At 36.6% G+C, this 13,424-nt stretch overlaps 1 protein-coding gene across 1 annotated transcript; it reads left to right on the top strand.

Annotated features, from left to right (window-relative positions):
• The first annotated feature begins 451 nt into the window (after positions 1 to 451).
• Positions 452 to 13,110, top strand: hhipl2 (HHIP-like 2). The gene is made up of 9 exons (XM_049464221.1): positions 452 to 930; positions 1,818 to 2,470; positions 2,563 to 2,706; positions 3,423 to 3,754; positions 6,854 to 6,980; positions 7,178 to 7,323; positions 7,449 to 7,530; positions 10,170 to 10,252; positions 11,932 to 13,110. The coding sequence occupies exons 1-9, from the start codon at positions 592 to 594 to the stop codon at positions 12,591 to 12,593; spliced, it is 2,568 nt and encodes an 855-aa protein (XP_049320178.1). The 5' UTR covers positions 452 to 591; the 3' UTR covers positions 12,594 to 13,110.
• The last annotated feature ends 314 nt before the right edge of the window (positions 13,111 to 13,424 follow it).

Consider the following 13,424-nt stretch of genomic DNA (forward strand, 5'->3'; position numbering starts at 1 on the left):
TCTGAATTTTCTGTACATAAACTTGATTTCTTTGCATTATTTGAGGTCTGAAAGCTCTGCATCTTTTTTGTTGTCAGCCATTTCTCATTTTTTGCAAATAAATGCTCTGAATGACAATATTTTTACTTGGAATTTGGGAAGAATGTTGTCCGTAGTTTATAGAATAAAACAAGAATGTTCATTTTACTCAAACATATACCTATAAATAGCAAAATCAGAAAAAATGATTCGGAAACTGAACTGGTCTTTTTTTTCCCAAAGCTGCATATATATATTTGCTTTAAAAGTATGGGTGATAAAGTTATAGAAAATATCACTTAACATTCAGTTAAAATGTCATAAGTCATATATATTTTTTTTTATCTCTGAGATAAAAAAGGTTAAACATGAATCTTGCAGATCGACTAAGAAATCGGAGCGCGTGCGCGCACGGAGGTGCGATTACACGTGTGCGCTTTACCCACGTACACGCACACCCACACACACCCTCACAGGCAGACGAACACACACACACGCACACAGATACAAATGCGCGCGCGTGCACGCGCTTGAGGGAAAACACTCAGGCGCTCTCTCGAACACACGGCAAAAATGCCTAGAGAGAGGGGTCCTCAGGGTGAGTGCAGGGCCAGTGCTGGGGGGCTGTGGAGCGCAGAGCTGCCCATCCCGTGTGCTCTCCGGCGCTTCTTCTTTACCACAGTTTTTACCACGTTTTTAAGACCCACACTGTCTCACCCCCAGTGTCTGGACTTCCAGCCCCCCTTCAAGCCCCCTTTCCACCTGGAGTTCTGCACCCATTACGAGCAGTTCGGCTGCTGTGACCAGAAGACGGACAACGTCATAGCGGAGAGGTACTGGGACATCATAGACCTGCTGGGTGATGAGGGGTATGAGCTGTGCGGAGACCTGCTGAAGGACATCCTCTGCCAGGTATGCTTTCATCATCAAGTTAGACTTTTATAACATTATTATAAAGAAAAAAATCATAGCGATAACTGTCGGTGTATTCACTGCTGCATCTAAATATTATAGGTTAAATCTTTATTTAATATTTATCATCTGTCTATATATCTCTCTGTCAAAAAATTATATTTTTAATTCTGGACATATACACAGAGATAAGTCCAAGTCTGTCTGTCTATCTATCTATCTATCTATCTATCTATCTATCTATCTATCTATCTATCTATCTATCTATCTATCTATCTATCTGCAATTGCATCTAACAGTTAGACTTCTATAACATTCATTGTAATGAGAAAAAAACATAGTGATAACTGTCTGTCTATTCATTGCTGCATCTAAATATTATAGGTTATATCTGTTAAATCTTTATTTCATATTTATCATCTGTCTACATATCTGTCTGTCTGTCCATCACTGCATCTAAACATTAGACATATAATTCTGTCTAAATCTATCGAAAGACATGTCTATCTATCTGTCTATCTTTAAATCTGTTTGTCTGTCTACCATTGCATCAAAACGTTACAGTAAATCTGTAAATGTCTAATGAAGTCACCAGTCACAAACTGCACTACAGTATAATGCACTGTACATTTATCTTTAAACTATGTGTAATAAAGTTAGATTGTTGTTGTGTTATTTATATTTAGCTCTATATTATGAGATGAACTCTATGAAAACATGATACTTCAAAATATGCTTAACTTTTTTTTGTATGTTCCATCCCTTATTATTCAATTCATTTGCGTTCGGATCTGTATATCAGCAAGCACAGCTGTGCATTATGGAAAAACATGCACAGGAATTTCCCTTGACTTTATTGGCATTATTATTGCTGACTTGTTCCACAGGAGTGCTCCCCATACGCAGCACACCTCTATGATGCTGAAGATCCGTACACTCCAGTGCGCCACCTCCCAGGACTGTGCTCCAGTTACTGTTCCAACTTCCACACCAAGTGCCACTCCGCGGTTAAGTACTTGACGGACAGTAAGATCCTGCAGGAGTCCTGCGAGAAAGACGGCCCACGCTTCTGCAACTTGATCAACCTGCCTGACCAGGACTATTGCTACCCCAATGTCGTCCACAACAACGAGCTGTCCAATAACCTAGGCAAAGTGACAGAAGACACCAAAGGCTGTCTGCAACTATGTCTGACAGAAGTGGCCAATGGGCTGAGGAACCCTGTGCTGATGCTGCACAGCGGGGATGGCACCCACCGCATGTTTGTGGCTGAACAGCTGGGCTTCGTTTGGGTGTTCCTGTGGGACGGCAGTCGCCTGGAGCGGCCCTTCCTGGACATGAGCGGCGATGTGCTGACCACAGGGTGGCTGGGTGACGAGAGGGGCTTCCTGGGTCTGGCCTTCCACCCACAATACAAAACCAATGGGCGCTTCTTTATCTACTATTCCATTCTAATTAACAGCAAGCTGGAGAAGATCCGCATCAGCGAGATGAGGGTTTCCCCTCATGACATGAACGTGGCAGACCCCCACTCTGAGAGGTAAATGAGACCAGTGAGAAGTGGACTGTTGTGTTTTTTCAGATTTGGTTTCATGTCTCTATTAATTCAGGTGATTTTTTATTTGATCTTAGGGTCCTTCTTGAAATTGAAGAGCCAGCTGCAAACCATAATGGTGGACAGCTTTTGTTTGGTCTGGATGGATATCTGTACATCTTCACTGGAGATGGTGGAAAAGCAGGGGATCCTTTTGGAAAGTTTGGAAATTCCCAAAACAAGTGAGATTCACTATGATCCAAGTAGTATTAGGAACTGACGTTTACGCATATGTGAAATTTTACCTCAGGCCAGCATAACTTATGATTTGTGACAAGGGATTTTGTTTAAAAGCTCAACATGCATTCCAACTCAGTCTAAGTGGGGTTGTGTGTATGTAGCTCTATTTGAAAAACCTGAAACAGTCAAAGGGAAATTCTTTTTAGTCAACATGTTAAATAAATCTTTTGTTTTTGTCTTATGTATAGCCTTTAAGTCAAAATTTACACTAACATGGCAAAATTCATGCAACATATGACTAGTATCCAAGTATCCTTGTGTCCCATGACTTTTGCCCTGTCCCATGAAATCTAAAAGAAAACAATGCATTGACCTACATTAAATGTTCATTGAACTCACACAGACAGTTCTACGATCATAATTATAATCCACTACGCTGTCCTCTGTGAGTGGTGATGACGCATTCTGTGACGCATTCCCAGTACACATGTGACACTGTGGGGGCAGTGAATGATAAATGTCCTCACATATCCCCTTAATCTGGCGCCCACTGTCAGGCAAGGCATTGTTAGAATGACTATAATTTACACTGCCTTGCCATGAACACACTGGCCACTGAATGCAAGAATACACAAGAAAGACATGTTCTTGATTGCAATAGATATAGGGTCTGAAAAAGTTAATGTATTAAGTTTCAAAAAATCCTTTCTCACCTCAGGTCAGCTTTGTTGGGCAAAGCTCTTCGCATTGATGTAGACAGGAGCAGTAATAACGGAAAGCCCTACCAGATTCCCCCAGATAACCCTTTCATCGGTCAGCCAGATGCCAGGCCTGAGGTCTATGCATATGGTGTGCGGAACATGTGGCGTTGCTCAGTGGACAGGGGTGACCCGGTGAGCCGCTATGGCAGGGGCAGGATTTTCTGTGGGGATGTCGGACAGAACAGATATGAAGAGATTGACATCATCGAGAAAGGTGGAAACTATGGCTGGAGGGCGAAGGAAGGCTTTGAATGCTTCGACGTGAAATTATGTCAAAACTCCTCACTGGGTGAGTTAAAGAAAGCTGTTTATCTGATGTTGGCAAGTGGTAATACCTTTGACATTGTATTGTGTTTTAAATTGGTCATTATTTATGAACCATCCTGATCATACTGATGAATTTTGAAGTATAACAGGAAAGAAAACAGGGAAATATTATACCTTATTTTTTGTAGCACAAAGCAAATTGACCTTATCCTCAGTTCATTAATGTGATGTCTTTATATTATGCATGTCCATATGTGTTAGAGGTTTTAATCTAGGACCAGAAAATAATAATAATAAAAAAAATAATAATCCCAGGATTTTGTTTTAACTGCCTAGTCCAGATGACTCTGTGAATATCTGATTCATACACACAAATTCCTCGAAAAATGTATAATTATTATTAGGATTGACCTGTTCAGGTTAATTTGACACAATAGTGACAAAGCCAATTGGTACAAATTCTGACCAAAACCAAAACCAATTTGTAAAAGATAAATAAATAAATAAATAAATAATTAATTGTGAATGATCAAAAGTAAACCAGGATCTATAACACACAATATTTATTATATTTATATAAATTGAACTAAATAAAATGTTTTGTACCTACCATCATTTTCGGTCTATAAAAGGCACTTATACTTTATTTTTCCCAAAAATCATCAGTGCGCTTTATAATCTGGTTCGCTTTATGTACAAATTTTACCGGTCAGGTTTTAAGGCAGTAAAGCCACTATGCTGAATTGCAGCGTTATACAGGAGTTTCAGTTTACGGCTTATAGTGCAAAACAAATTGCTACTTTTAGATGATCAAATGTGGCTAAACATTTTGAGCTGGCAACATTTCATCATAAAAACTGGTAAAATAGTGTGCCTGGCAAAAATCAGATTTGTATGGATTAGAAATGTATGGAAGCCCATTTCCGCCACCTGAAGAAAAAAAAACGTCCTCAACTAAGTCATAATTATGAGATAGAAAGTCATAATTATGAGATAGTAAGTCATAATTATGAGATAAAAAAAGTCATAATTATGAGATAGTAAGTCATATTTATGAGATAAAAAGTCATATTTATGAGATAAAAAGTCATAATTATGAGATACTAAGTCATAATTATGAGATAGAAAGTCATAATTATGAGATAGAAAGTCATAAGTATGAGATAGTATCTCATAATTATGACTTTCTATCTCATAATTATGACTTAGTATCTCATAATTATGACTTTCTATCTCATAATTATGACTTTTTATCTCATAAATATGACTTTTTATCTCATAAATATGACTTACTATCTCATAATGACTTTTTTTATCTCATAATTATGACTTTCTATCTCATAATTATGACTTAGTATCTCATAATTATGACTTAGTATCTCATAATTATGACTTTTTATCTCATAAATATGACTTAGTATCTCATAATTATGACTTTCTAAGTCATAATTATGAGATAGAAAGTCATAATTATGAGATAGAAAGTCATAATTATGAGATGACTTTTTATCTCATAAATATGACTTACTATCTCATAATTATGACTTTTTTATCTCATAATTATGACTTACTATCTCATAATTATGACTTACTATCCCATAATTATGACTTTTCTATCTCATAATTATGACTTACTATCTCATAATTATGACTTTTTTATCTCATAATTATGAGTTACTATCTCATAATTATGACTTACTATCTCATAATTATGACTTACTATCCCATAATTATGACTTTTCTATCTCATAATTATGACTTACTATCTCATAATTATGACTTTTTTATCTCATAATTATGACTTACTATCTCATAATTATGACTTACTATCCCATAATTATGACTTTTCTATCTCATAATTATGACTTAGTTGAGGACGTTTTTTTTTCTTCAGGTGGCGGAAATGGGCTTCGATAGAAATGACATAGGTACAGATTGTTGCAAATGGCTTCATTATTGTAAACCAATAACCTTTTTAAATTACAATTTTAAAATGCATTTTTTGCCAACAGCCCTTAAAAAGACTAAGCCACTATTTCTTTGACTTGATCATTGTAGAATATTTACATTTTTGTTATTGAGCCACTGCTGTGTTGCTTTGGCTCTGTACTTAGTGATTATGTCCTACTGTGAAGTTTCTTCCAAGTTTCCGTTTTTTTGCTGACTGAAGCAGGTTGTTTTCAGTATCTTCCTGTATTTTGCACCCTCCATCTGGCCTGTAATTTAACTAAATGCTCAGTCCCACTTTAGGACAAGCATCCCCCAACAGGATGCTGCCCACCACTCCTGTACTTTACTGTTGGGATGGTGATTGTTGAAGAATGGACTGTGTTAGGTTTGCAACACATTTTTTTGTGTCTTGATTTTTACCCAGAAAGCTCCATTTTTGTCTCATCTGACCACAAAACTTAATCCAATTCTGGCAAACTCCAGACATGCTTCAGTGTGGTTTTAAGGGACGTCCTTGTATAAGCCATGCCTGGGTAGTGTAGAGCAACTTGAGTTTCTGCTCAATTGATCCAGCAGTGATCACTAGGATATTTAAACACTTACTGTATTTTGTCTTTTTGTGTCTGGTGTCCAAAGACCAGATCCTTTAAGCCCTGTAAATTGTGAGGTGGGAGCTTTATTAAGCATCAGTAAAACTTCTGTGATCATCATCCTGTTTGATGATTCACTAGTTGTACTTCTTTGAAACACTTTGACCACACTGACTGTTCACATTAGGGATGCAAATTGTTTAAATTGTTTTCTTGCTTTGAAGAAAGTGTTGTTGTGCTGTATAAACTAGTCAATCTGAATAGATCTTCATTCAAAAATATTTGATGTTTTCTTAGTTTTCTTGCTATCTACTATGGAGATCCCACATCTTGTGCCAATATTCAGTGTTATTCACCTAGTGTTTTTTATGTTGTGACTGATCACTGTGTATAATGTAGTTCTAAAACTATTGTTTCTATATTTCAGGCGACACATTATGCCTTTATTTTTCAAAATACTGTATAACCATGAATCTCTACATCCCTGTTTCATTGTTTAGCTCCACCTACAACACGTACATACAAAGGGCAAGCAAATAAACTACAGCCCAATTAACATATTGATGTATTTTACCTTATAGATGACATCCTTCCCATTCATGCCTATGGCCACCATATTGGAAAGTCAGTAACTGGAGGCTACGTTTACAGAGGATGCGAGTCACCCAACCTCAATGGCCTGTACATCTTTGGAGATTTTATGAGCGGGTAAGAAACAGAAGCATGATAGTAGTTAGTCTATGAGGAGAGCTCAGTGTGATGCCTTTGACCTGCAAACCAAGGTCTCTGTGCAGAATATATAGGTGCTCAAATCTCAGCGGAAACCTGTGGAGTAGCAGAGGATTAGGTTTTCAGTTTGTCCAAAGAAAGATCTAAAAGATCTGCATGCTTTTCTCTTCTTCTAGACGATTGATGGCTCTAGAGGAGGACAAGATTAGCGGGAGCTGGAAGGAGAGAAATGTGTGTATGGGTGACACTAAGACCTGCTCGTTTCCTGGCCTTATCAATCACCACCACAAGTTTATCATCTCATTTGCAGAAGATGAAGCAGGTGGGTGATTGCCAGAGTACTCCAAATCCTCGAGAAATACTGGACATTACAGCTGTAAAGCTGCAAATGGTCTTTTATGCTGAACTGATTTATGCTTTTTCTGCTTTGTATCATCTTTTGTGAAGGAGAGCTTTATTTTCTGGCAACCTCATACCCAAGTGCAGTGTCTCCATTTGGAACTATCTACAAATTTATGGACCCCTCCAGGTAACAAATGCTGCATATTCAAGACAAAGGCATCACATTAAAAGGAAATGAATTATACTATCGCACAAAGGAGCACTTTTCGTGATATAGAAACCCTGACAAGCTAATTAAAACCAAAAAGGTGTTTAATATCTACCATTAACACAGTAAATATTTCATATACAGTTAAGCCCAAAAATATCCTATGAAGCATTTAGGATTTGCAGCCATTTTTCTACAAAGCCTTTTCCTTCTCAGGGGCTCCAAAAGTAATTGGACAGATTATATCAAAAGCTATTTCATGGGCTTCCTGGGCTATTCCCTCGTTAATCTATCATCCACTAAGCAGGTAAAGGGTCTGGCGCTGATTTCAGGTGAGGCATTAATTTTTTTGTATTTGGAAGCTGTTGCTGTGAACTCACACAGGAGACAGATCATCAATAGTCTGAAAAAAAGAAAAAAATCAACAGAGATAACAGTTGTTAGGTGTGGCCAAATCAACAGTTTGGTACATTCTGAGGGGAAAGAGCGCAGTGGTGAGCTTGGGAACTCAAAAAGAACATCCACAAAAAAAAAAAAACAACAGTGGTGGATGATCACAGAATCCTTTTCACTTTTCATGGAGAAGAACATTCTGCAGGAAGTAGGTGTATCAGTATCCAAGTCTACCATAAAGAGAAGACTTCATGAAAGCAAATACAGAGGGTTCACCACATTAATAGAAAGGTCAGATTAGACTTTACCAAAAAACATCTAAAGAAACCAGCCTAGTTCTGGAACAGCATTCTTTGGACTGTTGATCACCTGTATCAGAATGATGGGAAGAAGAATGTATAGAGCATGCTTGGAACGGCACTACACACTGCAAAAGCAACCAAGGAGTGTTTTAAGGCACAAAAGTGGAATATTCTTCCATGGCCGAGTCAATCACCAAATCTCAACCCGAGAGCTGCTTTTTACTTGCTTAAGACAAAACTTAAAGACCCACTAACCAGCAACAACTAAAGACCTGCAAAAAAGCATCACAAAGGAGCAAACCCAGTGTTTGGTAATGTACATGTATTTAAGACTTCAGGCAGTCATTGCAAAGCCTGCAAAGGATTCTAAACAAAGTATTAAAAATTAAATGTTCTGTTCTGTTAAATGAACTGATTTAATTAAACCTGAAAGTCTACACTATATATGTATACAGCTTTGAAAAAAATAAGAGACCACTTAAAAATTATGTGTTTCTTTGATTTTACCAAATTGAAAACCTCTGGAATATAATCAAGAGGAAGATGGATGATCACAAACCATCAAACCAATCTGAACTGCTTGAATTTTTTAACCAGAAGTGGCATTAAGTTATCCAAAAGCAGCATGTAAGACTGGTGGAGGAGAACATGCCAAGATGAATGAAAATTGAAATTAAACTGTGATTCCACCAAATATTTCTGAACTCTTAAAACTTTTTAAATATGAACTTGTTTTCTTTGTGTTATTTGAGGTCTAAAAGCTCTGCATCTTTTTTATTTCAGCCATTTCTCATTGCTCTAAATGACAATATTTTTATTTGGAATTTGGGCGAAATGTTGTCGGTAGTTTATAGAATAAAACAACAATTTTCATTTTACTCAAACTTATACCTATAACTAGTAGAATCAGAGAAACTGATTCAGAAACTGAAGTGGTCTCTTAATTTTTTCCAGATCTGTATGAATTATATTGGTGTCTTTGAACCGCTATGACAGATTATGGGGTATGACATCACACTGGCACTGAAATCCTTTACTACAGGAGGAGCGCTTTCAGTTCATCACACGTCTCACATTCTTTCCTCAGGATTTTTGAATCTCCAGATCAGACTTGAGCCAAATGGCCTTTTTCCAGTCTTCTGGAAGGCCTACGCTAGAGTGCACTCATCAGCAGATGGATCCACTTACTATTTAAACATCTTATTTTATTAAATGTATAATCAGTCAACTGTTCAATTCCAGGATAGTTATTATATCAAGTAACAGAGCTGAATTTTATGCTGCATAAAAAATTCACTTTACAATAAAATATACCTTGGATTTAAAACGATAAAGCCTGACCCACTGATTTAACTGTTATAAGGTTAATAACTATTATGTAATTTTAATAATACATGAGTCCTTACTAATCTTTACGATTCAATAACTGGAAGAGCACCGGTAGGCTGTATCTTATCAGTTGACTAAAAGTTTTGCAGACTCGCACATCCGAAATCAATCTCAGTAATCACTGTACCATACCTCCGTCCCAGCTGTTCCTTATTCTCCTGCTCTCTTCACACACTTTTACAGAGATGTGGAAATATCAGGAACTGGATAAGAGGAGCAGAAATTTATTGCTGGGTATATATAAAACCCACTGACCTGGGTACTCTTTTCCAGAAGCATCAATCTTCTAATCACTTCACTTTTCCTAAAGCTAGAGTCTTTATTGTGTCATCTTGGATGTTGGCAATGCATCAACAACAAAATACAGTAAAGTAGAAGAGTAAGTTCCAGAGATTGCAAAGAGAAACTGAGAAATATGAAAGATATTTGTGATGCGAGGCTTAAAGCACATTTACAGTTGCTGGCGGCTTTTTAAATGATGTGTGTAAAAAGGAAATGGAATTTAATTTAACATTAAATGGCATCTGTTTACAGGAGAGCACCTCCAGGCAAATGCAAAAGCAAGCCACTTCCTGTGAAAGTGAAAGGGAAGAAGGTGCCATTCATTCCCAGAGAATGTAAGTCAGTGAATTTTTACATTTTTACACTTTGTATATGGTTTTAGAGTTTTGGTTAATTGCTCAATACCATTTGCCTCACTGTATTTCTAAGGTAATTTCCGAAAAGTGCCACAACACTACTTTACATTCATTTAGATGCTGAATCACATCAAATTTTGATGCCTTTTGCCTGCTTTTTATAATCACTTATTTGTTTTATTGTTCTCGGACTGGAGTATAAAATAATAGATTTTTGGTTTTAATAATATTCGATAAAAATAATATTTTCCGTAAACAACTTCCAGTTTGCAGAAAAAGCAATGTGAATGTACTCAACATGAAGACAACAAGTGTTACTGGTACAGACTGGTGCAGTTGTTTTATAAATGAGGAGCCTGGTCACTGGTTAAAATATTAAAGGGAGTTATCATTATGCTCAGCATTGCGCCTCTAATCAAAAGAGCTATTAAGCGTACTGCAGGAGAATAGTGCTGTAACAATTAGTCGATTTTTTTAATTTGTCGACTGCATTACACAAAGTGCTGGGGATAAAAGTGCAATGGCTGATGGGTAAATGGCTCACTCACACAGTTTACACTCAACTTAATCTGAGTCTCCAAAAGTGCCCAAACACAACAAATTACATATTTAATCCCTAAATATCAGTATTTTCCACATTTAAACAACATCTAGACATTTAAATGCCTTTTAAGGAGGACATGGCAGAAATAATAATTGACTAATTGACTAATCGGAAAAATAATCATCAAATTATTCGACTACCAAAATAATCATTAGTTGCAGCCCTAGAGGAAAATAAAGGAGGGCCACAAATATTATTGTGCTAGTTGAGTACAATTTATAGGCAAGCTTGTCCACTCAGTGACCTCAATATACAACTGTTGGGTGGGCAGTTGTTCACATTCACAAGACCAGGTTTTAATATCTAATATCAAACTGAAGATTAAAATACCATTTCAGAAATACAGCCTAAATCAATGAAAAAATCTTAATAAGAGTATGTAGAATTTGCACAGATCTCCACACTGAGTGGCTGCTTCCCCACTAGAATATTGACCTTCCTTTGCAGCATAACCAGCACACAGTTTTCTCAAAATTTCTCAAAATGGTAAGACTTTATCCATTAACAAGCATGTGGTTTAAGTATTATGAGAACTCCCATATATTTCAATATTTTATATTTCAACCAGTGACCAAACCCCTGCTGGCCATTCTGTTCAAGGTCCCTTCTATGTATAGACCTGTAAAAGTTCTGTAACACTTTAAAATAAGAGTACATTTATTGACAGTACTTGCAACAGAAAGTCTCAAAAAATTATTACTTGACACTAGAAATGATTAATATTTGATCCATGTCTTAATTAACATGATTTACAACATTCTTAATCATTAAAACTTAACAATGTTTCTTAATATCTTAACTAGTGTCAGATAATATTTAGCTCAAAAACAAACAGGATTAGTTCCAAATAACATTACAGTAGAATAGCATCTAAGCTAAAGTATTGGAGGGTAAATACTGTATGATGTTCAGGTTTATGGTCTGGCCTGGGGCTGAGGTACTGTACAAGTGTGTAAGGAAAGGGAGGAGGGTCCAGAGGCTCTGAAGGGAAAAAAGTTTTGGGAATTATATTTTAGTAAAAAAAAAAACTATTTTATTTTGCATTTTTCTTTAGTGACCGTCCTGGATACCAGTGAAGTACCTACAAGACCACCTCTAAAAAGGGTGAAACTTACCACCAGACCACCACTCACCACCCACTCCACCACCCAACCCACAGTGACCACCACAGCCACATCAATACAAAAGCCATTGAATGCAACATTTTCAACTAATTTACCACAAACAAAGAAAGAGAAAATATCTTTGTATAAAACAAAGCCCAACAGAAAAAAGGTCAGCGTAAAAACAGCAAATAAAGCGACTCCTCAGCAAAAGATCAAATCACAATCCAAGAACACGATTGAAAAGGATCCCAAAACCCCTAATGTTTCCTTGAAAGCCTCAGATAAAGGACAAAAAACAAAACCCAACAAACAAGTAAAACCAAAAAAACCTACAAAACCAACGAAAATGGACAAATCAGCCATCACGCCACAGAAGACTAAAAAGGCAGGGAAAGGAAGAATGAAACCCGTGACATCAAAACCAAAGGTTGCAGGGAAAAAGAAGCCAGCCTCTTGGTCCCAGAAGACTAAAGAGACTAAAGAGACTAAAGAAAAGGGAACAAAGGAATCTGTCATTCCTAAACCTAAGCTTAAGGACCCAGACAGGAATCAGATCGAGAGCAAAAAGCTGAAGGAAAACTCTCTCATCAAAAAGAAGATGATGTCTTAATTGCCCAAGGTATGCACTGCTGGCCCACCTTCACCTAAACTTGAAATGAACTAAGCCTTAACACAGCTCATCAATTCAATACTGAAGTTACAAAGTGGTGCTGAAATAGCAGTACTTTGCCACATATATAGCTCCCCAGTCTGTGTGCCATATGAGTGCTCTTCAAATGTTGATCCTTTTTTGGCATGTGGTAAGGTAATTAGTACAGGGCGATGGTTTTATTTCATATCAGAAGAAAGCTAAAAGGGGAAACTATATATATGCAGACAAGCAGGAATGCTCATGTGCGTTTTTGGAAAACAGGATTCTTTGAGACTAAAATATGCTGTGTTGTAAAATGTACAAATTTTATGACCGTCTTATGAAGTACGGAAATAAACTTTTTTTTTTTTAACCAAAAGAAAATCTTGTTAAACCACAGTGGAATTGGTATGTTTTAAATAAACAACAGTGAAAATCAAAGAGCAGCATGCAGAGTGCATGATAAGGTATGATTGGTGCTGTTTTGCTTTAGCCACTTTATATATATATATATATATTTTTTTTTTTTTTCCAAAACTCTATTTTCAGGTCCTTTTTTACCAAACTATTTCAAGTCAGTGAAATTCAATGGATTGTAAAGTATTTTTATAGTTAGTTGTACGTGCCTACATTTCTTCTTGTTCTATTTTAGGTTCTAAACATTGAAACAGAATGCCTATGGTTTTAGGTTATGAGAGGCTTTTTTAAGCTTTACCTCATACATCCAAAGGCCTTTCTGTCCTCACATCAGTCAATTTGAAGTGGATGATTTAAATATCACTTTTTTTTCTTAGTAGCTATCAAATATTT

Source organism: Astyanax mexicanus, chromosome 14, assembly GCF_023375975.1.
Source record: "Astyanax mexicanus isolate ESR-SI-001 chromosome 14, AstMex3_surface, whole genome shotgun sequence".
NCBI lineage: Eukaryota > Metazoa > Chordata > Actinopteri > Characiformes > Acestrorhamphidae > Astyanax > Astyanax mexicanus.

Bases quoted from the DNA above. Each gene is read 5' to 3' on its own strand.
- hhipl2 (XM_049464221.1), top strand. From the start codon at position 592: ATGCCTAGAGAGAGGGGTCCTCAGGGTGAGTGCAGGGCCAGTGCTGGG. The intron at 7,531-10,169 runs GTAACAAATGCT...ATCTGTTTACAG, and splicing joins AAATTTATGGACCCCTCCAG to GAGAGCACCTCCAGGCAAAT. The intron at 10,253-11,931 runs GTAAGTCAGTGA...ATTTTTCTTTAG, and splicing joins GCCATTCATTCCCAGAGAAT to TGACCGTCCTGGATACCAGT.